The sequence below is a fragment of the Camelus ferus genome, chromosome 21 (genome assembly GCF_009834535.1).
Source record: "Camelus ferus isolate YT-003-E chromosome 21, BCGSAC_Cfer_1.0, whole genome shotgun sequence".
In the NCBI taxonomy this organism is placed as follows: domain Eukaryota; kingdom Metazoa; phylum Chordata; class Mammalia; order Artiodactyla; family Camelidae; genus Camelus; species Camelus ferus.
In genome coordinates this window covers 25,647,564-25,674,761 of record NC_045716.1, presented here as the reverse complement: position 1 = coordinate 25,674,761, position 27,198 = coordinate 25,647,564, and the positions used below count along the sequence as shown (strand labels likewise).

General features: G+C 47.4%; 2 protein-coding genes across 11 annotated transcripts; one reads left to right on the top strand and one right to left on the bottom strand.

Annotated features, from left to right (window-relative positions):
- Window positions 1-60: 60 nt before the first annotated feature.
- POLR3GL (RNA polymerase III subunit G like) lies at window positions 61-13,475 on the top strand. 10 transcript variants are annotated; one of them, XM_032464415.1, is made up of 12 exons: window positions 183-325; window positions 709-921; window positions 3,978-4,101; window positions 5,088-5,207; window positions 8,332-8,406; window positions 8,804-8,971; window positions 9,313-9,442; window positions 10,286-10,354; window positions 10,690-10,746; window positions 10,960-11,033; window positions 11,153-11,266; window positions 11,578-13,475. In XM_032464415.1, the coding sequence occupies exons 6-12, from the start codon at window positions 8,846-8,848 to the stop codon at window positions 11,662-11,664; spliced, it is 657 nt and encodes a 218-aa protein (XP_032320306.1). In that variant the 5' UTR covers window positions 183-325; window positions 709-921; window positions 3,978-4,101; window positions 5,088-5,207; window positions 8,332-8,406; window positions 8,804-8,845; the 3' UTR covers window positions 11,665-13,475. The 10 variants fall into 10 exon arrangements, with proteins under 10 accessions (XP_032320302.1, XP_032320301.1, XP_032320306.1 ...); XM_032464411.1 differs by lacking the exons at window positions 183-325; window positions 8,332-8,406 and adding an exon at window positions 61-78; XM_032464410.1 differs by lacking the exon at window positions 8,332-8,406 and having other exon boundaries at window positions 147-270.
- Window positions 13,476-21,196: 7,721 nt separating this feature from the next.
- TXNIP (thioredoxin interacting protein) lies at window positions 21,197-25,416 on the bottom strand. The gene is made up of 8 exons (XM_006172740.3): window positions 24,872-25,416; window positions 24,276-24,348; window positions 24,016-24,163; window positions 23,698-23,800; window positions 23,318-23,574; window positions 23,060-23,216; window positions 22,793-22,944; window positions 21,197-22,659 (listed from the first exon to the last, which is right to left on the bottom strand). Exons 1-8 carry the CDS (start codon window positions 25,119-25,121, stop codon window positions 22,624-22,626), a joined length of 1,176 nt encoding a protein of 391 aa, XP_006172802.1. The 5' UTR covers window positions 25,122-25,416; the 3' UTR covers window positions 21,197-22,623.
- Window positions 25,417-27,198: the final 1,782 nt, after the last annotated feature.

Here is a 27,198-nt window from a genome sequence, read left to right as displayed (position 1 = left end):
AGCGGGGAGGCGCTGTATCGGCGGCGCTCCAGGGACAAGCGGCTGCACTCCGGCGAGTCGGGGCAAAGATTTCCGGGGGTATCGAGCTCCACCGGCTCCATGCGGCTCAGTTTCTGTCTCAGCCCGGAAGGAGGGCCAGACTCCTGAGCTTCTGGCGCGGTGTTTCGGCGCGAGAGAGGACCCCCACCGGTCACTTTCTCCGCCCACGGGGGCGGGTCCTCTGGGCCTTCAGTGCTGTGACGTCTGGAAAGACGCGGTCGACCTGTCAGGGTCAGGCCGTTGAATTCGGCGGTCAGGCGCTCGATCCCCGGCCTCCCTTCGGCGGGTGGGACTGGTTGAGGAGGCGCAACTAGGCCCCAGGGCTCGGAGTTGAGCCTTTTGAGTGGTTTTGGAGGATGACGGGGTGGTTTGGGGAGTGGCTCAGAAGGGGAGGGGTCATCGGGGGGTTTAGGAAGAGGGAATTCAAATACGTCCCGCTTCTCCTCTTCTTCCTGGGCGCGAGGGGATAGCAACCCCCGTCCTCCTCCTCCTGCAGTCTGCAGCTGGATTTCCGAAGGCGACGTGCAGACCCCTGGGCTAGGAGGAGCGGGAGCTGGGTCCTCTACCCCCGGGGACGGTGGGGAATTGAGATACTGCCGGGTCTTCTTGGTGCCCGAGGGCGAGGTGTCGGTGGTGATGATGATGACCTCCGTGCCTTTGGCCTTACAGGCGTCCAGCAGCGTGGCAAGGGTCTCGCGATCCCCGCGGTCCAGGGCGTGGACAAGCGCCGAGGCGCCCGCGTGATCTCGGACTGAGGGGTCTGCGCCATGGGCAAGAAGCAGAGAGGCCACGGCGGCGCCCCCACCGCCCGCGCAAGCGTGCATGAGGGCCGTGCGTCCTAGGCGATCTGCGATGTTGGGGTCCGCGCCTTGCTTCCAGGAGGTAGCGTACCATGCGCGCCTTGTTCTGGGGGTCGTCGTAGCGGGCCCGACAGGCCGCCATTAGCGCAGTCTCCCCTTGGGCATCACCCTCATTCACGTAGGCGCCCCCCTCCAGAAGCAAACGGGCCAAGCGTAGCTTACCCTGACCCACGGCCCGAAGAAGAGCGTGGCCCTCGGTGTGCAGCATAGCTGCCGCTGGGCGGAAGCACCGATGGAGCCGGGACTAGGACCTGCCGAGGGTGGCTAGGGGTGTGGGGGTGGTGGCTGGCAGAGGTCTGAGGGCTCAGTGGCGAAGCCAGTCCCTGCAAAAAAAGAGAAAGATCTTATTGACTGATTTAGGCAGGGAAACTGAGGCACAGGTAGAAGGACCCGCGTGGGGCGGGGGAGAGCTTCACGGCACGGCACACAGTCCTTCTAACTCATGCCTTTGAGCCGCCCCCATCCCCCCAGCGCATGCCTGAGGAGGTGGGAAGGGTGCACCCGCATTGAAGGATGAGCGCGCGTGCAAATGCGTACGTGCACGCGCAGGAATATCCGCACCCCCACCCTCACCCCACGGCTTATCAGACCTTTCCAGCATCCCCCTTTTCTTATCCGCACTTGGAATCCCCCTTTCTAGGATGCTGAACGCCACCCACCCACACACATGCACCCATACATTCACACACATATTCCCATTCCTAACCTCTTTTAGGTTGCCACAGCCCCATAATTTGAATGGGGGGAGGGAGGCAGCTTGCATTTGGGACCTAAAACGGGTGGGGGATAATTGGGGGATTCTTTTGCCCCGGCTACGTTCCGCATCACTCCTTGCTCTTTCCCCTCCCAGACTGTACACCCAAATAGATACCTGTCTGTCCGCAGAATCTCCGCCGGGCCAGGACTGAGGCCAGGGCCACTGGACAGCTGGGGTGGCGGAGCCCGGTTCCTGGGGGCCCACATGGCGTGAGGGGGGGCACCCGGATTCCCTTGGTGTCAGTATCAGCGCCTAGGCACAGAATCCTGGTCCCTCCTCCCGGTGCGCCCCGGGCACAGCGCCGGCTCGGGAGGAGAGAAGCTGGCTGGGGGGGGGGGGGGGGGCGGAGCTCTGCCTCGCTATTTATAGCCTAGTCTCTGCGGTTGGGGGCGTCGGGCACCAAACCGTTACCCCACCCATGCACACATAAACCCTCAAAAGCTAGAGGCTCCAATCCTGACTTCCCTGGTTTAGCCGACCTCCCCTCAGCCACAACAAACCTAAATGTTCCTTAGGAGACTCCTCAGCGACCCGGACTGGGACCATCCCAATTATTCATTGAGCATCTGCAATCTGCAGATCCTCATTCTCCGAGCATGGTGTGTTGAAGCGCGCCTGTGCGCCAGAACTGACCTGCCACACACGGCACATGGCACCCAGTGCAGAGAGGTGGAGAGAGGCAATGGGGATCCATAGCCGTGGTCCTTACTGTGCAGAGAGAAGCAAGCGATCCGGCTGCCTTCTCGTAGTTTAAATGTCAGCGGGAGCTGGAGTCAGACACAGCGACACATCTTCATTCTACCTTCCCCAAAACGAAGCATGCAGCACAGATAAACTTGGACCTCAGCTCCCTTGTGCAGACCTCTTAGATAAGTATGAGGAGGCTGGATATCTGGGGTCATTTTTAGATACAGCAAAGGGCATTCCCGGATGCCGCCTCCCCATATTCTTGGAGGAGGGGTGGGAAGAGAGATGGAAAAGGAGTAGAGAAGAGTGAACCTTTTAACACATCCTCTCTCACTGCATCTCTTAACTCTCAGTGTTGCCTGGATTCATTATTTTTCCATTTTGCTTGAAGGCCTCGGTTCGAATTGCTCCTTAAAGTCTTTCTCCCTGTCTGTAGCAGTCGGTTTCTCTGTCTGTCTCTGACTCTCCTCACCACCTGCCCTGTCTCCATGGTTACCATAGCTTCCATCTGCATATTTTAGGAAAGAGTTTGTGTCCAGCTGGAAAGCATCAGGGGAAGTAGAGGGTGCAGAAAAAAATCCTAAGGATGTGGAAAACTCACTTGAGGTACTTTAGAGGCTGGAGGCCACCAGACACAAGATACTAAAAACAACGTTCCCGGAGAAGGGAGAGAGAGACGTATTGGCAGGGAAGCTACCCATTTTTCACTAGCTACCATTTATTGGACACCAACTATGTGCCAAGTACTTACATACATTACATCCAATTCTCACAACAATGCTATAAGGTAGGAATTATCTTATAGATGAAGAGACTGAGAGTAAAGTTAAGCAAGTTCTCCGAGGCCTCACAGCCCTGTTTCTGTCCTATTCCAATGACTGGGTGCTTGCCACTCTACTTACAACCATCCCAATCCAGAGGCTTCACTCCCAGGGCCATTTTCCCTGACATGTGGGTTATTCCTCTTGATTAACTCCTAGATCTGTTTCTACTCTGAATGCTTTCCCTCTGTTTCTGCTTTTTGTGAAAGTGGGACTCCTCCTCCCACTATGCCCTCTTTTACCAAAGGCTAGGAGGAACTGGAAGGCAGTGGAAAATGGAGGAAACACTGGGCTCCAGCCCTGCCTCCCCAGCTCTGGTTTTCTGACTCCTAATCCTTCCTTCCCCAAACTTTCTTTCCATCTTCTCACAGACATGGCAGCAACCCACAGGACTTTTTTTTTTTTTTTAAATAAGTATTCATTGGTAGTGTTGGAGAGAAGCAGTGATGTAGGATTGAGGGGAAGATTGGAGTAATGTTGGAGTAATAGAGGAGAGGCCAGGCTGTGAAGACAGACTCACACAAAGACTGACCCCTAAGGAGCAGGTTTCATGGGGGTTCATTTCTCTGCAGAAGCTCTCTCGACAGAGTCCCCTGGTGAAGTCTGAGTGTCAAGTTCCCTCTGTGAACTCTTGCTAGCCAGCGGGGTCCTCCATCTGAGATGAGGTCTGAAAAGACTGACCCCCGGTTGATTCTGCAACCCCATCTCTCTCCTCGCCCGGCTTCTCAAGCCTGAGTTTCGGCTAATTCCCTCGGTTGCTCCTTCCCCTCCCCGGCTTCAAGTGGGCGGACCTCCCTCCTTGGCTTCTCCTAGATTGGCTGGGAGAACTCACCAATGGGGAGCTCTGGGAGGCGGACCTAGAACGCCACCAGCTTGAGGAAGACAGCGAATTTCAAGTTGGCTGCGGCGTGTGCTCCGCGTGGGGGAGGGGCAGCAGGTAAGGCTCCGACCTGGTGGCTCTGATCTGGTTCCGTCCCACACTTCCCGAGCTAGTTCACCAGGGCCAAGCTGCTGGGTGCACAGACAACGCTTTTCGGCAGCCTGTTGGATCAGCCTCTTTCTAGTTCCCTACGCTTTTCCTCTGGTCTCCCATTGCTGTGTTGTTTGTATACTGGAGAACCGTAGTTTTCTTCCGCGCATAGGGGTGTTATATTAAAGGAGAAAGTGAAAGAATCACTCTGGTACCTCTGACTCTTTGTTATGGCATCAGCTTCCCCTGAATCTATAAATATTATTCCCCTAAAAGGCTGACAAGCTCCGGTTATATATCAAGACTCTGATGAAATATTACCTCCTACCTGTAGCTTTCCTGAACCACCTTTTTTTTTTTGCAGAATTAATTGTTCCCCAGTCTGTCGATAGCTTTTTACGCCTACTTCTATTAGAACCCTTAGTGCCCGCTCCACCTTTAATGTTTCTATTCTTATAAAGTTTTGTAGGGCAGGTTCTAGTACTTAATAATAGTGTCCAATAAAGGTTAATTGAATGGAATTGATTGGGGAGTAAGAATTTAAACTCCTAATGTAATTGGGGAACAATCAATAAAAGACAAAATAAAATGCAATACAGCATCTAATTATGATCTCTTAAATTAGTGGTTCGTAATATAATTGTTCCCACAGTCCAGAGAAGGGAGAAAGCTAAGAGGACTGGGATGGTGAGGGGAGGCTTCAGGAATCAGAGGATCTCAAGTTTGGAACAGCCCTTAGAAATCATGTATTCCTTCCTTCCTTCCTTCCTTCTTTTGGCAAATATTTATTGAGCATCTACTGTATGCCAGACACAATGCTAGACGATGGGGATCATAGCGAAGCCTCTACTATAGACATGCATCCTTCCTCTCATAAAATATATTTAGTAAATTGTTATCCTAGCTTCAATTTAAACTTCTTCAGTAAGAGAACTCCCTATCTCACTTTGCAGGTCATGCCATTGTTGGATATTTGTCCTTCAATCAATATCCAACAAATAAAGCAAGAAATCTATGGCTCAAGAAAATGCATTCTACGTTTCCATTGTAAAAGAGAGAGAGCTATCCTAGTGGTAACATTCTTGATAAAGAAAACCATCCCTTTTGTTTTCTGATTATAGAAGTAATATACATGTATTCTAGAAAATTTGGAAATCTATAAAGGTATAAAATACCTATTTCATGACAATTACGTGATAATAATTATTGTTTAATATGTGTCCTCCCAATTCATTTTCTGCATGTATGTATGTGTGTGTGTACGTATTACACAAATAGAGCCATACAACAAATACAGTTTTATGTCACGCTCCACTCACTTTATATTATATTGTAAACATTTTTCTGCCTTTAAGTATTATTTGAAATCATTTTTATGTCTACATAATAGTCTAAAATGGATATTTGATTTTTTTTAACCATTCATATTTTGTTGGACTATTTAGGTTATTTTAAAATTTGAGCTACCACGGATAGCTCTTTGATGAACATGCTTTTACTTATATCTCTGACTATATAACTGATTTCTTTAGAATAGGTTTTCAAAGTAGGATTACTGGATTAAGGATATGAACATTTAAAAGGCTGGAGCTTCAAGCGGTCATATTGCTCCCCTGAAAGATTGGGTTTAGAGTCCTTCCAGTGAGGTATGACAGTGTCCATCTAAAAAAAAAAAAAACTCATGCCGAGCTAAAGCTCTAAACGTTCTTAGAAACGATGAACAGTACATATATGTAAATTTTAAAAATATGTACAGTATATTATGTATATGTATTTACATGCAATATATTGTATATGTGCAGTCAAACTGTAACAATTCTACGTAATAAAACTGAAAAATGAAAGAAAACCAAAAAACCAAAAAACAAAACAAAAACTCATGCCAGCCTGATTATATTTTAAATATTTGTCAGTTTGATAGGTAAAGAGTGGTTTCATTGGCCATTCTCTGTTAATTGCCTATTCATGTTCTTTGCACATTTATTCTTTTGGGGTGATTTCTTTAAATTTGGATTTTCATGAGTTCTACTATAATGAGTGTTAACTCCTTATCTTATTTATTACAAATATAGCAAACTCTAAGCAAACCTCAGTCCTTGAATCTCTTCTTTGTTCACATCCACTCCTTCAGGGATCTCACCCAGTCTCATGGCTTGAAATATTTGTGTACTGATAACTCCACTAGAATGTAAGCATCATTTAAACTCCATGGGTGCAGCAGTTTTTTGTCCTTTTGCTCACTGCTACATCCCTAGCACTTGAAACAGTTCCTGGCACATAGTAAGAACTCAGTAAATGTTTGTTGAATGAATTAGATAGTTTTATTATTATTATTACTCCCATTTTACAAATGAAGAAACAGTTCTAGAGTTATTAAATAAATTGCTGAAGATTGTGTAGCTAGAAAGTGACAGAACTGGGATTCACACCCTGTTATCTGGATAACAGTTTACTAAATATGATGTATCAGACGAAGGATGCATGTTTAGAGCAGAGAATTCACTATGACCTCCATTGTGTCTGGCATATAGTAGATGCTCAAAAATATTGGGGGAATGAATAAATGAATGAATGAATACATGATTTCTAAAGGGTGTTCCTAACTTGAGACCTTGTGATTCCTAAAACCTCCCCTTACCATCCCAGTCTTCTTAGCTTTCTGTGGGAGCAATTATATTATGAACCACTAATTTAAGAGATCATAATTCTGTACTGTATTGTCTCCTATTGTTCCATAACTAGCATGTTGTTAGTATATAGCCTTAATATAATGTGTTGAAAATGACACTTTATCTCTGTGATCCCCCTCCCCCAAACATACAACCCCAGTCTAATCAAGAGAAAAACATCAAAAACATTGCAACAGAGGACCACCCTGTAATATTCCTGACCAGTACTCTTTAAAACTATCAGGGTAATAAAAAACAAGGAAGGTCTGAAAAACTGAATTTTGAATTGCTACTCAAGTTTGTTTCTTTTTTTTAATTAATGGATTTTATTTCTTAAAACAGTTTTAGATATATGGAAAAACTGAGCAGATAGTTTCCATATGCCTTGGCACCAGTTCCTGCTTTTATTAACATCGTATACTAATATGGTACATTTGTTATAACGAATGACCCAATATCGATACGTTATAATTATTTAAGGCCTGTACTTGATTTGGACTTCCTCAGTTTTACCTAATGCTCTTTCCCATTTCAGGATCCCATCCAGGATAACCACATTATCATGGCCTTGCACACACATGCATATATACACGTGCACAAATACATGTGTGTGTATATATACAAAAATGCAATTGAAAGGATACACATGAAAATATTAGTATTGATTACTACTACATCATGGTCATGAACTAATAAGTATTTTTCTTTATAACTTTATGTCTTTCCAAGTTTTCTAGAATAAATACGTAACGCTTGTATAACTAGAAAACAAAAGGAGTGATTTTCTTTATTTTTAAGTCTGCCACTAGAACAGCTCTGTCTTCTTTACAATGAAAATGTGAACATTCCTTGGTTTTGATGACCTTGACAGTTTTGAAGAGTACAGGTCAGATATGGTATAGGTGCTTCTCCGCTGGAATTTGTCTGATATTTCTCTCCTGATTAGATTGGGGTTATCAGTTTTGGGGAGGAGAATCACAGAGGTAAAGTGCTGTTTTCATCACATCGTATTAAGGGTGCACACTAACAATATGATCTAATGTTGTTGATGTTGACCTTGGTCACCTGGCTGAAGTAATGCTTGTCCACTTGCTACCCTGTGAAGTTACTCCCTCCACCTTTTCAATATTGTATTGGACACAATTCCCTCAACACAGGCCACACTTAAGGAGTGGGAAGTTACATTCTCCCTCTTTAGGTGGAATCTACGTAATTTATTTGGAATTCTGCAAAAGAGGTTTGTTTTTTTCTCTCCTGTATGTTAATTTATTCAAACGTTTATTTATATCAATATGATTTCATGGATGCTTATTTTATACTTTGATGTTATAATCCAATACTGCTTTGTTTTGTTGCTCAAATTGTTCCGACTTTGGCCATTGGGCGCTCTTTCAGTTGACTCTTGTGCCCCCTTGACATAGCCCCATCAGTGTGTGTGCTGTCGTTGTTGTTTTGGGAGCACTTCCTTACTTTCTGGCACTACAAGATGCTTCAGTCTCATCTTGCATATTTCCTGCCCCATCCCTAGAATCAGCCTTTTCTCCAAGAAGCCCTGGTTCCTTTTGTTGGAAGATGGTATTAGAAGCCAAGATCTGGGAGCTAGGTATGCTCCCTGCCACTGGGACATCATTTCTTTCAACTTGCATTCCACTGGATTGAATTGGGGCCTGTTTGGGTTTGGAAAGCCAGGAAGAGAAAAAAGTCAAAGGTCATATGGAGATATGCAGATGGTGATAAACATACAATTAACTTAAGGACATAGGGAAGCTTTATCCCAGGGTGCTCCAGTTACGCCACATTGCAATTATCGGTCCTGTTGGGGCCATGTCTCATTCATGTTTATATTTTTAGAAATATCTTGCCTGCCACTGTGCCTTCTCAAAATTTATGGAATTAAACTGGCTTTTCAGGTCTCAGGGAGAAATGGTTGAATGTCTTGTACCTCCCTGGCTTCCTATTCATTCCTCTGTACTTTTTCTCTTTGCTTTTGTCTTTATCAGGTTTTCCTCATTGGATCTCTGACTCCCCAGGCCCCCTCCACCATGGCCAGCCGGGGCGGGGGCCGGGGTCGCGGCCGGGGCCAGCTGACCTTCAGCATGGAGGCTGTGGGCATTGGCAAGGGGGATGCCTTGCCCCCACCCACCCTGCAGCCTTCTCCTCTCTTCCCTGTGAGTGTCTGCCCTCCTTTCCCAAGACTTCCACATGTCCCTGGCTGACTGTATGTGATCCTGGGTTCCTCCTGGGCCATTATAAAATCATCCTCACCTTGCCCCTCCCTGTCTCTATACTCCCAACTTACATGGGATGTTTTCCAGGTAAGGAAGTGTCTACCCTTACTTCTTACACTCTCAGCTCCCCAGCTTTCAAAATGCTGTGTTGCTTCCCCCATTTTCCTTTGGTCCTCTGCTCAGCAGGAGTGTTGGATTGAATTGGGGGGAGAGGAGAGACCCTTCCAGATTTGTACTCCAGCATTTTCTCCCTGAACTGACCATTGCCTCTGCCTCCTCAGCCCTTGGAGTTCCGCCCAGTGCCTCTGCCCTCGGGAGAGGAAGGGGAATATGTCCTGGCACTGAAGCAGGAGCTACGAGGGGCCATGAGGCAGCTCCCCTACTTCATTCGGCCTGCTGTCCCCAAGAGAGGTCAGTTAGAATGTAGCGTCATGTTTTCAGTGCCTTCTGTGAGTAGTATCCTGTACTTAGCGCCACTGGGGCCCAGAGGGGCCAGGAGAGGCACAGGAAGCTCACTGCCTAACAGGAGAGATCATAATTATTACCCCTGCACTTGAAATGCATTACAGTATCCATGGCTTGTTTTGAATCTTGCAATAGTCTTGGACAGTAGGAGGCTAAGTATTAAGATGCCCATGTTACAGGTGTAAATGGGGGGTTGTATAAAAACTTGAACAATCTGGATATTGCAGGCACCAGCCAATCAGAAGGGGTTGGGAAGAGGTCTCTGAGAAGCCCTGCTAATTAAACTATTACCCCTTTGGTGTGTGGATCAGGGCGAGGTCAGGGAGTCCGGGAGGGGCTAGAGAAGGGGGTGCACTTGAGAGGCTTGGGGTAGTGGATATTTACCAACTGGTGTGGAAGTACAGTTTTTCAGTATTTTGACAACCGGTGTTTTCCTGCTAAAGCCCTAGAAACTGAAGCTCAGGGAGATGAAACACTTGCCTGAGTTCGTCCCATTAACAAGCAGGAAAGAGGGAAGACTGAAACCGTAGTTTCTCGCTCCCGTATAATTTCCACTGTACCACACTACCAGTTAATAGAGCCGTGCCTTTAGGTTAAGGGAGATAACCAACATTGTCACTTTGGGTGGCAAAAGGGCAGGTTAGGACAGTGTCGAAGGTCCTCACTGAAGCTGACCGCCTGGGCTCTGGGTCTGAGGTGAGGGAACAGAGAGGACTGGGCACAGAGGAGCAACCCTGTTCTAGGGCACTGAAGGAATAAAACTTTGAACCCTGGCCTCTGATCCCTTAGATGTGGAGCGTTACTCGGACAAATATCAGATGTCAGGGCCAATTGACAATGCCATCGACTGGAATCCAGGTAGGTGATGGGCTCTTTCATTGACTTGCCTTCTTTCAAATGCTTGAGATGTCTCAGGCCATAAGACACCAGCCTGCTTACCCTCCTCTGTCCCCACCTCCACCCTATCAGGAGCCTTAGATGTGCTACAAAATACTCTTCAGACTCTACCTAAAAACCTACTGAATAGCCCCCACTCCTCTGGAGGCATCCAAGCCAGTTTTGTTCTGAGCAACTCTGGCCCAACCCCAACCTTCCTCGCCCTTACCCTGGCCCTCATCTCTCTTTTAAAAGTCACCATTCATAGGAGACCCCAGGCAGAGTCTTACTGACTTTTACGTTCCCGCTCTTCCTAGATTGGCGACGTCTACCCCGAGAGCTAAAGATCCGAGTAAGGAAGCTACAGAAGGAGCGTGAGTGTATCTGGAAAAAGGAAGGAGAAGAGAGGTTTTCTTTACCACCTGGAGGGCCAAGGCTGCTGGTGGTCTCTGCCCTACCCGTTGCACCCAGTGTTGTTGCTGGATGCCATGGTGGCCACATGAGGGCAGCAGAGTGACACGGTGGATGCAGGAGGGTGGGGTAGGAAGTCTGTTCCCTGATGGTTCACCTTTTGATCCTCTCACCAGGGACCACCATTCTACTCCCCAAGAGGCCCCCTAAGACCACAGAAGATAAGGAGGACACAATACAGAAACTAGAGGTAAGGAAGAGATTTGCATGGAGACCTCCCGGGCCCTGGTCCATCCCTCCCCTTTGACCCTAAGCTTTCCCTTCTGTGGTCTGCACCTGCATCTCTCTTCCTATTCACCCTCACACAAGACCCTGGAGAAGAAGGAGGAGGAAGTGACTTCAGAGGAAGATGAGGAGAAAGAAGAAGAAGAAGAGAAGGAAGAGGAGGAGGAGGAGGAGTATGACGAAGAGGAGCATGAGGAGGTGAGGGGCCTCCTTTCACTCCTAGTCCCGCTCCCTTCCACTCCTGAGCTCTGGGGATCGCAGCTCCGTCCACGGGATGCTGTCTTCAGAGGGCGGGAGGGCCAGAGGGGACAGTGCCTCCAGAGGATTGTGGCCTCTACTTTCTCTGTCCTCAAGCGCTTCTCAAGAGTGAACTACAGCTTGGAAGGCCTTCCCATGCCTGGAATGGTGTGATGGGGAGGGAAGGGGACTGGTACGCAGGGAGGAAGGAGAATGCTGAACGCCTGCCTGATCCATGTTCCTTCCATCCTTTCTTTCTTTTTCTATTTCAGGAAACTGATTACATCATGTCATATTTTGACAATGGAGAGGACTTTGGGGGTGACAGTGATGACAATATGGATGAGGCTATATACTGAAGAAGGACTCTAAACAATACCCTGGACCTTCATATCTTTTTAAATTTAGGATACAGAGAGTAATTGTCCCCTATAATTTGGTTTTGTGGACAAGCAAACCATTTGCTCACAGTCCAGATAACCTGTTTGGTCCCTGGAGATGGGAATGGAGAATGACAGCAGATAGCTCTTTTCTACCCTTCCCCTCCCTCTCTCCTCTGACATTGTAGTACCTCTGATATCCTGGGGAAAGGGCAAGGGACCAGTGTCTGAACTGTATGCAAGGGAGAAAGGAGGGTTGAAAGAAGGACCGAAGTTGTTGAGTTTAGACAGCTGTGCACATGCCCCTACCCATTTTTAATAGTTCTTTGTGGAGATAATGGTGTGGGAGCAGTTAGGAGGAGTAAGGACAGTTTTATATTTTTAAATAAAATGTTTTTATCTGTCTCTCTGACCAGGTGAGGCTTAGTGGGAGAGGGCTGGAGAACGAAGGGGGTGCCCAGTGAGCCATTCTTCTCTCCTTCCCTGCTAAGAGTCCAGGGTCACACAGTGGGGGTTACAGCCTTTGGGTCCTTTGCCCCTTCCCTGCTACCCACTGCTGGGACCCCCAGTCTAGCTCTACAAGGACTGTTCAGGAACTCACCTGCAGGGCTTTGCAGGGTGAGTTGTAAAGAACAGCCCATGCCCTAGAGACCAGCTGGCTTCTGAGCCTCTGATCCTCAGGCAGTGGGGACACAATTGTCTCTGTTCACATGTGTTCACAGGCCCTCGCTTTCCCACACTTGACCTTGATCCTGTCCTTGTTTACAAGGAATGATTAGAGCTATTTTTGTGGGGAGAGTCAAGAAAGCCAGGTGCGGGGAGGGGGTAGGGAGGAGGTGCTGGTTCTTCTTTAGCTCGCTTGTTCACTCGCTCACCCTCTTCCAGGCCCTGGAGGCCCCACTTCGATGTATGTCTGTGAAGAGGGAGCCCCTGAACATCCTATTCTCTACACAAAAGCTGCTGTGTGACTGAGTTTCAGTTTCTCTTCTGGTTCTTCCTTTCTGGAATTTAGTTAGCCTTTCTCTCACTCTCTTCTTGTGGGGAAGGGAAGGGGGTGGCCGTCTTGCTTTACAGGAAGTAAGGAGGGTGGGGAGGAAGGGAGTGACTTAGGGACACTCAGCTCTGAGAGGTGCTTTCTCGCCCACACAGTTCTCCCTGGGGTGAGGTCACTTCCCGTGGCTCTGATTGGCTTCCAGGGGAGCCCTAAATGAACTGATTGGTTCCAGTCACTTGACATGCAACAGTCACGGGCGAGCTGCGTGTCCAGAATGGGGACTGGGTAAGGAGGCAGGCACAGATCTCTGGGATGCTGTCATAGCGACCTCACTAAACATTTGAAAGCCATAAAGATGGGATGCAGGAGAATCTTCAAGAAATTCCCCAACCATATTCAGGCAGGCAAGCTGAATTCCCTACAGCGTCAAGGGGTAGAGACGGGCCATCTAATGCTAGATGTTTCTGACCCCATTGTAAAGAATGAGTAAGTGCTGTGACTCCATTGAGGGGAAGCACCTGAAAAGCCTGGTTTGGGTGAGGTGGGAGGTGCTAAGACAGAAGCAGGCAAGAGAACAGAGAAGGAAACAGGAATAGACATAGAACATTCCAGAGCTATTGAGCAATTTGTGCTGATTGATGTGTTTCCTTTTCTAGTTGTCTGAGGTATGGTGTGAGTGGAGTAGGGGGAGGGGCCAGGGAACCTGCCACTGGGGTTTCCCATAGTCACCCTGTAGTCTGTGATTGTCGCTAGGAAGAAATCAGCAAGAAACAAAAATAAAAGACCCTGAAAAATCTCCTTTTGCCTTTCTCCCCGGCACATACACACATACCAGACCTAATCTGGTTAACTGTATCTGTGTCTATGCTGGGGGCACAGCTGACCTCCTAAATCCCACCTAAGCCAGCATGGGGAACTTACAAGAGTGGGAACAAAGAAGATTCTAGACAAGAGACAGTAGAGGAGAACTGAACACATCCCCGCCCCCACCTCTGTATACACTCATCCTTTTCCCATGAAATAGGGGAAAGGATAAAGGTTAGAGTGACCACTTGGGATCAACTGTGCTGCCTCAAAGACACAGTGTCAGAAAGATTAGACCATTCTTGGACTGTTTCCTATCTGGCCTCCTGTCCCTCCTGGCAGGTGACCTTGCTGAACAAAGCCAGACGCAGGGGACCCAGCAGCTTGCCCAGATTCCGGAGCAGTTCCAGGCGTGAGCTAGACTGTTTCCACTGACCTCTCCCCTACTTTCCATAGGTTCCACTGGGCAGGCTGAGGCCAAAGCCTATGGCTCAGTAAATGGAGTCAGGGCTCGGGAGGACCACCCGAGCGTTCAGAGGCTGAGGCCCTGCTCGCACACATTTAGGGAGGACCCACGTGGTTCTGGCTCAGCCCTTTCCTACATGCCTGCTAGGGCCTGCTCCTGTGGAACAGACTGTTCCCACGCCTACAGCCTAGGCTGCTCTGGCCCCAGGCAGGGTAGGTTCTCAGGCAAGAGTCTTACCCTTCCCTATCCCATGTTCCATCCCTAACCTCCTGGTCCTCCCGCCCACCCCCCAACCTTGGAGGAGGAAGCTTGAGATTGGAGTCTGCAAATTTAAGTGTAGGGACTCAAGCAGTTGGAGGGAGGGCTGAATGGGAGACCTGGATGCAACCTGCAGCTTCGAAGGTTGAGAGTGGAGACCAAAGAAAACTGAAGGGTCAAATGTTGGGTGGACAGGACACCCATGGTTTTGTGCAGAAAAGACAATTATTTTCCTCAATTCATTTTTATTGCTGTTTAAATTTTGAAAGGAAGGAAGGGTGGCTTATAGGCCTAGGCAGGTTTAAGAACTAAGCCAAGAGGGAAAGCTGCCATCTCAGCTGAGCAGAGCACTGGCTTATGGTCCCAGTTTCACCAGTCCGCAGCTCTGTGCCCTTGGGAAAGTCATGTCTCCAAGCCTTAGACTCCTCACGTGTGAAGGAGAATTTGGGTTGGATGTCCACTAGGAATCCTTCCGCTGATGCTGGTCCACCCGCAAGCATCCAGATGATTCTGAGAACAAAGGTCAGGATGTGTCCAGCTTTTGCTGAATTCATTCTGTCTGCTGGATTTCCTCACCTTTTTTTCAGCTGGGCAAGCTAAAGATACCTCAGGCATGTAGCCAGTCCTTTCCAAGAACCTGCTTCAGCCAGAGTAGCAGGAGGATCAACAATTCCATTAACCAGCAAAGAAGGAGACAGCCCTGCAGCAGAGTTCAAGGTCACTATCAGCCAGCCAGGACTCAAGTCAAGCAGACCACCAAAAAATTTCTGACCGAGGAAGGGGCCTGTAGGGCAGGTCCTCTCTGTCTCCCCGCATGTAACATATCTGGCCAGAGGACAGAGAAGGAAGAAGGGAAATGAGCTGGATAGGAATAGCTCAGTTAGCTAATTTGGCCAGACCAGAGGTGACCCCTTCACTGGCTTTTCCCCTATACTGAGGCTCATTTTTTTCCCCCAAGGTCATCTGGGACCAGAAAGCTGAAAATAAGTTCCAGTTTCTTAGTATCCCCTCAGAAAGGTTTGTGCCCTATCCCCAACAGGACTTAGTTTGCCGTTTTGTACTCTGGAGGGAAGGGAAGTTCTCCCTCCAGCTATAATGGGAGTCGGTGGGAAGACAGCAACCCAGCCCTGACTGCAGGAGCTGAGAGGCTAAGTGTGGTCGCCTTGGGGAGCCAAGGCTTCAGGGGAAGGAATGCAGGGATTCCTCAGACCCAGTCCCGACCAGGGCAGGGTGGGGGCTATGTCCCCTATCCAATTCTGTCTCTAACATTCTCTGTCACACTGAGGGCAGCATTGACAGTACCAGAATAGGAGGGAGGTTAGACCTGTCTCTGCCTTTTACCAAAAGAGGGTGGGGGAACAAACTCATCTAAGTCGGGGACACAGATTTGGGGTGTTTCTTGTCTTGGAGAGAACAGATCGAATCCCATGTGGACAGAGAGAGAAGCCCCGGTCCTCGCCCTCCCTATGCTCTGCTCTGGCCAGAGATGCAGCCATCCTGGAGAGGCAATGCCCTCCTCTGAGGAGGCCAAGGTAACTCCTTCACCTTGTTTTTCTCAGGCCGCGGTTGTTAAAAGGAAGTGAAACAAAGATGGTCTCAGCGAGAGAAAGGGCAACTGCTGGCCAGTCCGTTCTCAGCCCTGGGCTTCCTGTCTCTGAGCCTCTCTCCTGGCCGCTGGACGGTCTCTCCTGTCTGACCATACTTGGCTGCTCTTGGCCCCTCACCTCTCTCTTACTTGGCTTGGCTCCTGTTTTGAGACTTGCCTTTCATCCTGAGCCACCACCCTGACACCTGTCCAGAGAAATCAGGGACGTCTACAGACGTCTCAGGAGCCGGACGGGGCCAGGTCAGGAGGGCTGAGAGCCAGGAAGACAGCTGCCATTCACATTCATTCTTCTTGTCTTTCAGATTCTTTTCCTTTTTTGACTCTCTCTTCATGTCTTTCTTTCCATGTCTTTCCTTGCCTTACATTTTTAGCATAGTGCTACTTAAATTAGGTTATCAGTGGGTGATGAAGTGAGAAATATTTGGAGCCACAGACTACGACACAGCACATCTTCCAGAGTGCCAGTTGTAAGGAGGAGGGTGTAGCTCAGTGGTAGAGTGCATGTTTTGTATGCTCAGGGTCCTAGGTTCAATCCCCAGGACCTCCATTTAAATAAATAAAGTTAGTTATCTCCCCCAACCCTGCAAAAAAAAAAAGGAAATAAAAAAAGCTAAAGAGGCAGAGTGTCAATTTTACTTTTAACATTTGATGGGGGAAGATAAATTCTTTTTATACTAAAACCACACAAATATATTCTTCAATGTAAATCAAAATTTGCACTTTTTAAACATAAAGTGTTCAAACACATTTCTGGCTTGTGGCAGGCTCCTTTGGACTGTTCCAGAATCCCAGGGGGGGAATTCACTCTCCCTAATCTTAGGGGTCCTTCAGAGGAAATATGTGAGAAGCTCTACTTAGAGCAGAGATGGCAACCTGAGAGAAACCCTAACACCAGACAAGTGAAGAGTATAAAGGAGTGAAGCAGGTGGTGTAATGTGATAGGGAGTGGTGGGAACTGGCAGACGGGAGTCGGCCTGATCCTTTTATTAGCTCTAGGGGTTCAATGCCATGAAGGAATGTGGGCTCCGTGTTAATAAATATGGTTGCTTTTTAAGGGAAGCCGGAACAATAGATTTTAGTGAAATCTAAATTTTTAATGTTTACAACCAATTCAAATATTTAGGAAGAAACCGTACAACTTTCTAAATGTCTGCAAGCTGATTCCACCTCTGGGCCCACAGCTTGCTGTCTCTGACCTCTACCAACTACCAATTTCTTCTACTTTCCAAAGGTATGTGAGGCCCAACTCTGGGCTTCCAAGGTCTCAAATTCTGTCCCCAAGAGTTGGAGGCCGTGAGGTTCATGAGGCTGCAGGAGAGTGTGGAGCTCTCCTGCAGGACTGCTTGGGGAGGCAGAGCTGAAGAGAAGCCTGTGGGTACCAATGGGAGACTACACCTTTCTCTAAGGGGAGCACCTTTCCCCTGATCTACAGGGATATGGAGCTACAAACATCTTGGGGTCTGGAATAGAAACCAAAAGTTCCTCAAAGTTGGAAGGTAAGACAAGCAGGAAAGACCAGGAATAGAGAGAAATGGGAAAACAGGAGACAAAGGAAGGAACGAAGCTGTGAGCCTGGATAGATGCAGGAGGAAGTCAGAATTTGGACAGGTGAAGTGGGGAGAGAGGGATGGTTAGCCACAGAACCATATAAGGGAAACACAGTTCTCACGCCCCTGAACCCCACCTCCCCTCCCTGCAACTGAAATTCTTCCTCTGTCCATCTGTTCAGGAGGTTAAAAATATTCACGCTGGGTACCCAGCCAGACATTTCCAAGAACCTGTTTACTGACCATTTGATTGGCTTGGAGAGATGGTCAGCAGCTCCATCGCCCAACAAGGAAGGAGAATGGAGCTTGCTTGACATCCCAGAACTCCAGGCATGTGGGAAGCACAATTACGTCCCCACGTTCTGCCTTTCCTCTTCCTTCTCGCATCACTCCATTGCCTGGAGATGACCAATCAAGTGGTAGTCAGAAAAACCCCAGCCTTTGGAGTCCGTTCATTCTTTTCTCCTTACGTAACAGGCCCAGCAGAGAGAGCAGCAGGGTCACACCAAGGGAGAGTTCAGGACAAGACAGGAACAGCCTACATAAACTAAATTGGACCTCACTGGGGGACTCCCCTCTACTGGCTTTTGTGCTACTCAATCTGGTCCACCTCAGAGAAATAAATCAAATGAGGTGCAACACCTTCAAATGAGGAGTGTGCGAGTCCTCTGTAGTGTCACACTGTATGTCCAGCCTCTCTGTTTCTCAGTTTATCACTCCAAACTGTGGGAAGCTTTCCCCTGGAGTTGTATCCTGAAAAGTTACGAAAGTTCAATGAGTTAATTTCCAGAAGGTGACAGAGTTACTCCAGAGGCCTGTGAATCCCACTGGGAGTGTGAGAGGGAGAGCTCTGGTGCTCCCAGAGCTGTCCCGTGGGCATGTGCCTGTCCTGGCCTGGGGGTGACAGTCCCAGAGTGAGCCACCTCTCTCCCACCTCAAAATTAACTCAGGTTGAGTCAGCTTCTACACACTGACCTCTTCTCAGGAATGTTTCGTTCTCCAAACACAGGAAGGGAATGAAGAGGGGCAAAGAGAGAGTGGAGTCACTTCTGATGGGTCAGAGAGGAAGAGCGATTTTGGGGACATGCCGGGAATGAGCTACTTTAAGTGGTGGCGATGGATATGCCTCCTCTTTTATTTTTGATAAGGAGCACTTACTTGCCATTGTTCTAACACTTCACACATACTTTTCAAAATCCTCACAACAATCTTCTGAGGTGGGTACTATTATTATTTCACATTTGACAGATAAACAAACTGTAGCACAGAGCCAAGTGACCCAAGGTCATAGGGCTTGTTAGGTAGTAGAAGTAGGATTTGAATTTAAATAGTCTGGCTCTGGGGTACCGGTGCTTGGTTACCACACTGTACACTCTCTCCCTGAACTTTTCCTAGGCTATATCCGCACCTACTGGGCCAGAACCTGCAGTCCTGAATCTGCAGCCATCTGTAAGAGGGAGTTTTCCAGCTTAGGAAATGGAGGTGGATGTAGGCTCAGAACAGAGAACGAGACAAGTTTCTTCTTTTCCAGAACTGTTGAGGTCAGGATGCTTGGGACAGGGGCTGGGCCATTGGAGGGTCAGTAAAATATTTTCCTTATCCACCTTATGCATTCCGTCACCTTGAGATAGTCCAAGGGAAAAAACTACCAGGACGGGGTCTATATGCTACTGAAAGAACTGGGCAAAAGTCAGCCCTTCACCTCACTTCATAACCGTCAGCTCTGATGTGATTGCTTTTTGTTGACCAGGTGCTTGGTCAGAGCTTCTCACCACACTTTTCCCTTCCAGTGCCTCAACCCCAATTCTACTTCTTGTGTTTCTAGTCTGTTCAGGGCGATCAAGGTAGCCAAAGACCCTGGTTGGGGGACTGCTTGTGTTTTCTCGTGAATTTTACTTTCTGTAGCTCTTGTCTCTCTTTGGGTAGTTTTCTTTCTGTCTCCTTTCAGATCTTTCTATGCCAGATTGGACCTAATGAATAAGTGATACCAAGAACTGAATTTTCTTTAATGGCTGTGCATGTAGGTTATGGCTCTTTAAAAATTAAAAGACATGTGAGGAGAGCATGGGAAAGGAAGACCCAAAATATCCACCCTCATAAGTGGAGAAGCAGCTGGGTCAGCACCCAAGGAAGAGGACTTAGCAAGCCCATCTGCAGCAACTGTCCTGGGGTGAGTAGAAGTCGCGTGTAGAAGGCAAAGGGAAGTCCAGGGGAGAACCCTGCACTGTGAGGGAGGCTCTGGGTTTCCTCCGGGTGAACAGCTACAGCTGCTTGCTTCCTTCCTCAGATTTTGCTGCTCTGTTCAGTATGATAGTCACTTGTCACATGGACCTAATTCAATTTAAACTAAACAAAAATAACAATTCAGTTCATCACATTTCAGAGCTCACTGCTCACTTGTGAGATATGTGATGGATAGTGGCCACCGTGTTAGTACAAATATAGAACATTTCCATCATCATAGAGAGTTCTGTGGATCTGAGGTGTGAGGGTAGCAGGAGAGGGTGCTTATGTTCTGGCCTTTCAAGGATCAGATCTCTATCAGACCTTGGGTGTAATTTATTTGCCCTCTCCCCACTATCCCATTCTCATCTCATGTACCAGGCTGTGCACACAAACAACCAGGCTTTTGTGCTCTGTGCTCTCCAGCTCCTTGTCCTGCCCTCTGGCTTGCTCTTGTCCTTGCCCCACCCCTCTGGCCCCTGGAAAACAAGCCCCAGAAAAACTTTTCCATCAACTTTGACCTAGTTTCCTGGTTGGTCACAAATTTGAAAGATGGAGGAGCCACTAAATTCTCGAACAGGTAAGAAAAGGAGGAGGCAGAGGTAAGAGTGAAGGTGACAGTCACCATGGAACAGAGAGCTAGAGATTGACACCTTGGTAAAGAAAAACAGACAAAGAGCCAGGAGAGAGCAAGAAGCTACTGAGAATGAAAGTTAGACACAGACAAACAAAGACTGAAGTGGAAAAGAATCTTTTCAATCTCACTTTCTGTTCAATTTATGTTGATTTTGTGAACTTACAGGGGTCTGAGGTTTGGATTTACGATGTGGAAATCCACCCCCAAATAAGGGCCAGGACTAGATTTGTCTGCAAAGTTTAAATGAGACAGAAATTAGAAAGTAACCTCTGCCGTCTCAGGGTTTCTCATCTTAGTCACTCCTTTAGGAATAATAAAAATCATTTCAATTAGAGGTTGACTTGCGGCGTCAGCCTATTGTTTTTCTCTACAAGTAACAGGACCTGCAAAGCATATTCTAAGGCGTTAAGAGCAGGGGTTGGGTATTTACAGTTATGTGCTGGGATAAGAAATGTGCTGGGAGTTGCCTTCCAAGAATTTGATGAACACTGTTAACTTTCAATCCTTAACTCCTGTATTTTCTTCTGCTTCTTGCATATAAACCAGGCTTGTTACTAGGAAGAAACTCTAAGATAGAACCAAATTATAAAACAGTGAACCGTAATAACTCCTTCCTTCCAAATCGCCTCACAAACTTCACATCCCTGTATTTCAAGGGCTTGTTTAAAAAAACAACAAAAAGCCTCATGCACTCCAAGGACTTTGGTAATGATTAGCTATAGATGTAGAAGACTAGCTTAGACCACCAGAAGATCCCACTAAAATTCTTTACTGAGTTGGAAAAAAGTCAATGTAGCTTAAATTCCTTCCCTGTTCACCCCTCCACCCCAACTCGGACTATATTCACTGGAGTCAATAGGAAATGTTCTCTCTACAGGGTTTTCAACACGAATTGTGAAGGAGGGGGGAAGCTCCTTAGGCACCCTTTATTTCTAGTAACTTCTTCAATACCATCTCACAGACAAGAAATCAAACATTTTGCCATTAAAAAATTATTTTTATTTTATTTTTTTACAAAGAATATTCCCATCTGGGGTGAAAAATATATCTGGTTAAGTACAAAATATAGTCTTTGTCATACAAAAAGATACACAATTAAAAAACAAAAAAAGTGAAACCAGCTTCAGCCCACATACTTTCTCTGAAGAGGGTAGAGCTCAGTGCTCTGACACAGGACAGCGAACAAAGTGCTAAGGCTGAGGGTGACTGCCGAGTGCTAGGAGCTGCAGTGGAAGAGAGGCTGTCAGCGTCCCTGTCTCCCAACACTGGGCAGGAAGGGAGCCCTGGGGGCTGGTGTGGAAATCTGCCCTCTAGTTTCTCATGGCAACACCTGGATGCTCTGATCACAGTACTGGGGCATTCTGATCTCGAGTTCCTCCTTGGGTTTGGAGAAGTCACAGTGAGCAAGGCTGATAGCAGCAACCCTTCTCATATAATTAGAGTGTCAGAATTGCAGAATTCGGTACACTGGGACAAAGTCTCAAAAGTAATGAACAACACTTTTTTTTTGTCATTGTGCTTACCCCTGGAGACATAGTAGACCAGTTTTAGCTTACATCTGAGATAGGAAAAAAAAACCACCCAAATTTGATACAAACTAAAGTGCTAAGAACATCACCTCAGAATCAATTCCAAGGAGTCACATGAAAAGAAACACACATTCTCCCACATGAAAATGTTTGCAACAGGAGAACACAGTGCAATAGGCTCTAAAAATGGCTTTAAGACCTTTGGTAGGGCATAGTTACTTCTGCTTTAAGCCAGATTAAAATACTTCCTAAACGAAGACAACTTTAGAGCTTCTTCCCTTTAATTCACATGGAAAGCTCGCTCCAAAGTCTAAATCAAATCAGCTATGGAAGGTTTTTTCTTTTTTCTCTAAGTGTACAAAGGGGAACAATGACTTTAAGAACACCCTTTTCCCAAAGTTTTGACCATGGCTTTTTTCCTTTTCATTTTCCTAGTTTGCTAAATTGGCTCTGCTCCACATGGCAGTTTTAAGATCTGATATTGTTGTAACAACCTATAATCCCCTCCATAAAACCTTGGGAAGACGATGCCAGGAGGCCATTTCTACCCCTGATTCAAAACTACTGAAAATGCCTCAATTTTTAAAAAGATCTGAGAAAATGGAATGGGCCTGAATTTTTCTAGATGTCTTTAGGCCCATCCAGGAAAAAAAACACCACCACCCATATCACAACATCTTGCTGGCCGAGGACAAGTGCGCACCCTTCAAGGCCCAGGAGATTGCCCGCTGATCACCTCCTACCCTGGAGAACCAGAGGCTGGGGCGGACCCATACCCCACTGTAGAGACGGTTGAGTCCCTAAAAAAGTCAGTGTCCAGGAAGAGAGGTGGAAAGAAACAAGTAAGTACAGCTGCTTCTTTTCTTCCACGTGCTCACTGCACATTGTTGTTCAGGATGCAGGGATCCACCTGGGAGGAAGAAAAGAAAAGAGCATTTTAGTTTAGGTAAGAACTAGAAGAACCACCCAGTTCAGCAATCCCCCCAAGCCAACTCCCCGCAGAAGGCTCAGGACAAATGTAGTGGTAAAATGACAATTCTCACCTCAGTGTAAGTAGGTGGTGGCATGAACTTGAACTCAGGAGCATACATAAAAATAGGGCTATCTTGAGAACCATCTGTGTCATCAAGCAGAGGAGTGGTGGGGCTCTCCAATCGGTGATCTTCAGGAATGATATCCATATAGCAAGGAGGAGCTGGAGAGAGAAGGTATGGGGATAAGAAGCTGACCAAAAACAATGCCTGAGGGTCACAACTTTACAAACCCAAGCGGGTGAGAGGGGAAGAAAAGACATCAGAGGTCTGGCTCACCTTCTGGGGTATCAGGGATGTTCAGATCTACCCAACTCATCTCAGAGCTGGTTCGGCTGGCCATGCTGGATGTCCGGCTGCTGAGGCCTGACCTGCCGCCGATTACCAGGGGCAGGTCAAGAATGACTTTCTTGGAGCCAGGGACGCTAACATAGATCTGGAAAGGAAGATGGCAATTTGTTAGGCTAGAGATCTGGAGAAAACACCACTGTTGTTTTCACAGATGAATAATTTATCTCTCCAACCCCACCCACTCACCAGTAAGGAGTATTCAACTCGAAGGATGTTGCAGCCCAGGATAGAAGGCCTGATCTTCTGCACCCGAAGGCTCTTGCCACGCCATGATGCACAGGTTCCTGAGATAATGTGATTGCCTCTGACCGATGACAACTTCTGCGTCAGCACCTTGGTTTGGCCATTGGCAAGGTAAGTGTGGCGGGCTACAATGGCAGCTTTGGGAATCACAATGCGGGAACATGTATTCTCAAAGTCAGCATGTATGGAAATCTCATCACCTAGCAATGAGAAAGACGAAAACGGATGCTTAGTACAGTCAATGACTTTTCTTCTGTCCCTGTCTCCTCCAAATCCACAGTTCCTGTTTTAACAGTCTCCCATTTTAGGCACTAGACTTTTACCTTCACAGAATCCTTTTCTGTCAATTCGGGCAGAGACAGACACCCGGCCATCAGGAATGAACATGCAGGAAACTTTCTTCTCCTTTTTAGCAGACACAGGTGCCTACGTAGAACGGAGGAATAAAAGGTGTCTTGAGCATTTCTAGAGCTCTTTTCTCTGCTTCTCTTTCCTTTCCACTACTTACTTATAGTAGGCAGCTTTCCCTCCCACCTCGATCACTTAGGACCTGATTCCCTGAGGGGCTTCAATCTAATTCCCAAGACACTCTTGACTTATCCCTGAAACCCAGAAGGACAGCATCTTAAAATGAAACTCACCATTAAATCGGGGGTGTTGACATCGACTAGATCCATCACTTCAAAGTTTTTCTTTGTCTCTTGAGTTGGCTGGCTGGGGCGATCAAGAAAAGCCTTCACCCAGTAGTCTACACACCCATATTTTCCTTTGAAAGATGTTCCCAGAGGCCTGTATCAAGAAAAAGGAAACAATTAATTTAAAAATGCTCTCCAAGAACAGCAAGTGAACAAAGGAGAAGATTCTTAGAGATAAGTGCAAGGTGCATTCAGCTGATACCTACCCTTCAGGAAGCTCAAAGCCGAACTTGTATTCATATTTGTTTCCAGGTCTCATGATCACCATCTCATTCTCACCTGAAGGGAGAGAAAAGCAAGTAGGTTTCTTGTTACACTTAAAATGCATCTATGCGATAAGGAATTCTTGGGCAGCATGCAAAACTATTGTAGAAATCCCATTTTCACCCCTTACGTTTTCTAATAAGAGATTCTGATGCATTTTATTGGACAAAAAGTTGCAAAGCCCTGCAGGTGCTTAAAAGGCTCAACCAGGACAGTTAAGCTACTCATCATCTCAAACAGGAAAACAAGCAAAGAATAAGCAACTTATGCATAGAGAATCTCTAAATGTCTAAGGCAACATCCCTCGGGATCGCCTTCAAAACACAGCACCATAAGAAACTGTGCAAATCACCCCCTTTTTAGCGGGGCGGGGGAATGTTTGCAAATTAAAATTTTAAAAGATAAGGAAGCAACACACAATTCAAATGGCACAACCCACGAAACTTAGAATACTAAGTATAGACTCCCATCTATTCGTTAACAATTTTCTTCTCAAATGAGCTTTCATCCTTCGGCAAAGAACAGCTGGGTCACTCACCTGTTGGCTGGTCGTCCAGGAGAAGCGTGTCTTCGTAGCGCAGGTAGTCCAAGGTCTGTTTGCACTGCTGGGATCCCTGCATCCAGAGGACTTTGGCCACTCCGCAAGCCAGGATCCTGACAGCTTTGACTCGAGTGACTTCACAGACCTCCACTATCACCCGGCCAGCCACCTTCTCCCCACTGCCGTACACCTTTTCAGGGTCGTTGAAGACCACTTCAAAAGACTTGATCTTCTTGAACATCACCATGATCGGGCTGGGTTGGCTTAAGAGTTAGAAACCGGGAACAAAACCCCAAATCAAAAGACTCTTCGCAATAAATTAAGATTTCAGTCTTCCAACTCTCTACTAAATTTTTAACAAGATGTCAAAAAATAAAACGTAAGCTGCTGGCTATGCAAGGGATTTCAAGAGAAAAATATGCTCGCTCTTTTGTTTCTTGCCTCCAACAGCCAGAGGAGAGCTCCGGGTCTCCGCGGCAAGGCTAACAACACACCGCCCGGGGAGATGAAAAGATAGTTTCAGCCGGGAGCCGGAAACTGCTCTTTATAGTAGCCCGGGCAGGCAGGGCCACGCGAGCGCTAGTCCCGAGGCTCGTGCTCCCCTCGTGCACAGCCCTCCCATTGGCTGCACCCTCCTTGTTTACCAAGAGCCCGACCAATCAGCGAGGTCGCAGCGGCGCGTGGACACAGTGTGCTCCTGGCGGGGAAAATGGTTGTTGTGCACGGCTGCCGGGCTGGGAGGAGGGGGCGGAGGGGCGGAGGGGCGGAGGGGCTGCTTCCCTCCCGCCCAAAGGAAGGCAGGCTTCGGCGACCCTAAAATCTATCCGAGGCCCGTGGCCTTCGGAGGGCGGGTGCGGATGCTTCTGGACTGGGACCGGTGTTTGGAGGTAAAAGGAAAATGTGCTTATGAGGGAATTTCGTGCCAGGCTTTGCCAATGCAATTAATTTAGAGGCGACCGTTTATTCCCGGCTCACAAATTGCAAGTCGTGTGAAAAACAATCCCAGAGCTCCAAGAATACTTTAGGATTGGGGCGGAGGACGGAGAGTGCTGCTGTTAACTGTTCAAGCAACTCCCCTTTGTCCGCCTCTGGCCCCGGACCTCTGTTTAAAAAAACAAACAAACCCCCTCAAATGGCTGTGTGTGAAGGAAAAGAGAACTTGTCACAAAATTTTAACCTGTCTTCAGCACTGGAAAGCGAGTACGTGCGCCTGATTGGCCTCCTCCCTCCCTTTCTAGCCCCCGGGGCCGGGGCCGCGTGCGGGGCCGCGCGGTCCCTCAGCCCCTGAGCCCTCCGCGCTGTTCTCGGTCCTCTGGAGCGGAAATAGTGAGGGCGCGTCCACATCCTGTTGCTTATCCCCTTCGTCTGAAGAGATCAGTCCCTACCTGCAAAGCTGGGGGACACTCTGTTCATGTTGCCCGAGTTACCTCATTACCTCTTCAATAAAGTGTGTTCTTTTGGCTCTGAGTCTCGCTCCCTCCCGGCTTCTCCAAGAAAGGGGGAAAAAGAGGCATGCTTCACTCTTCCCTTTTTTCCTGAGCTACTTGGACTCTTTCTAGTCTTCGGCCCCGCTCCAACTTAACTAAATCAAAGATACATCCCTAAATCTGCTGCGCACACTCCTCACAGCCTTTAAGTTAGTTGTAAGCAGGAGAGTTACTTTGTAACCAGTGTCAGTGGAAAGATGGCCGTGTTCCTGTCTTAAGGGAGCACTTAGCTGTCTGTGAAAAGTTGGTGTGTGTGTGTGTGTGAGTGTGTGTTTTACCTAAGCTGTTTAGAAATTGGTAAAGACAGGAAAGTCACTAGCACACGGTAAGTTCAAGCTAAAAGAGACCCTGACTCCTCGTCCTGTGCTGTCATTTGGCTCCCTGTCAGATGGGTTTTTCCTTAGCTAGCCATGAGATGCCTTAGCAGCTGGCTCCTGAGAAATTCTTCTTAAATGCAGTGAGAAAAACTTGTGTGCAGAGATACAGGGATTCTTCTCCCTTTTCATTGATTCCTGAGCCCCTCCCGTGTCTGTGTTGGAGATTGTTACCTCATTTCTTGTGCTGGAAAGAAGAAGACAATGTTCCCAAGATTGAGATGGGGAAGTAAATAAGAAGCATTAGTTATACAGAAATCCTACCCTCTCAGCAAGAAGAAGCCTGTTCATTGCACTTTCACACACACACACACACACACCCCCCAACCTCCAGGAACAAAAGAGGGAACATTTTGATCCTTACCATGCGTAGGTTTGAGGTGGCACCCTGTTCAAGAAAGTTAACCAATAAGTCCTGAATTGTTTTCAGTTGGTCAACAATACTGATTGAATTATCTAGAGC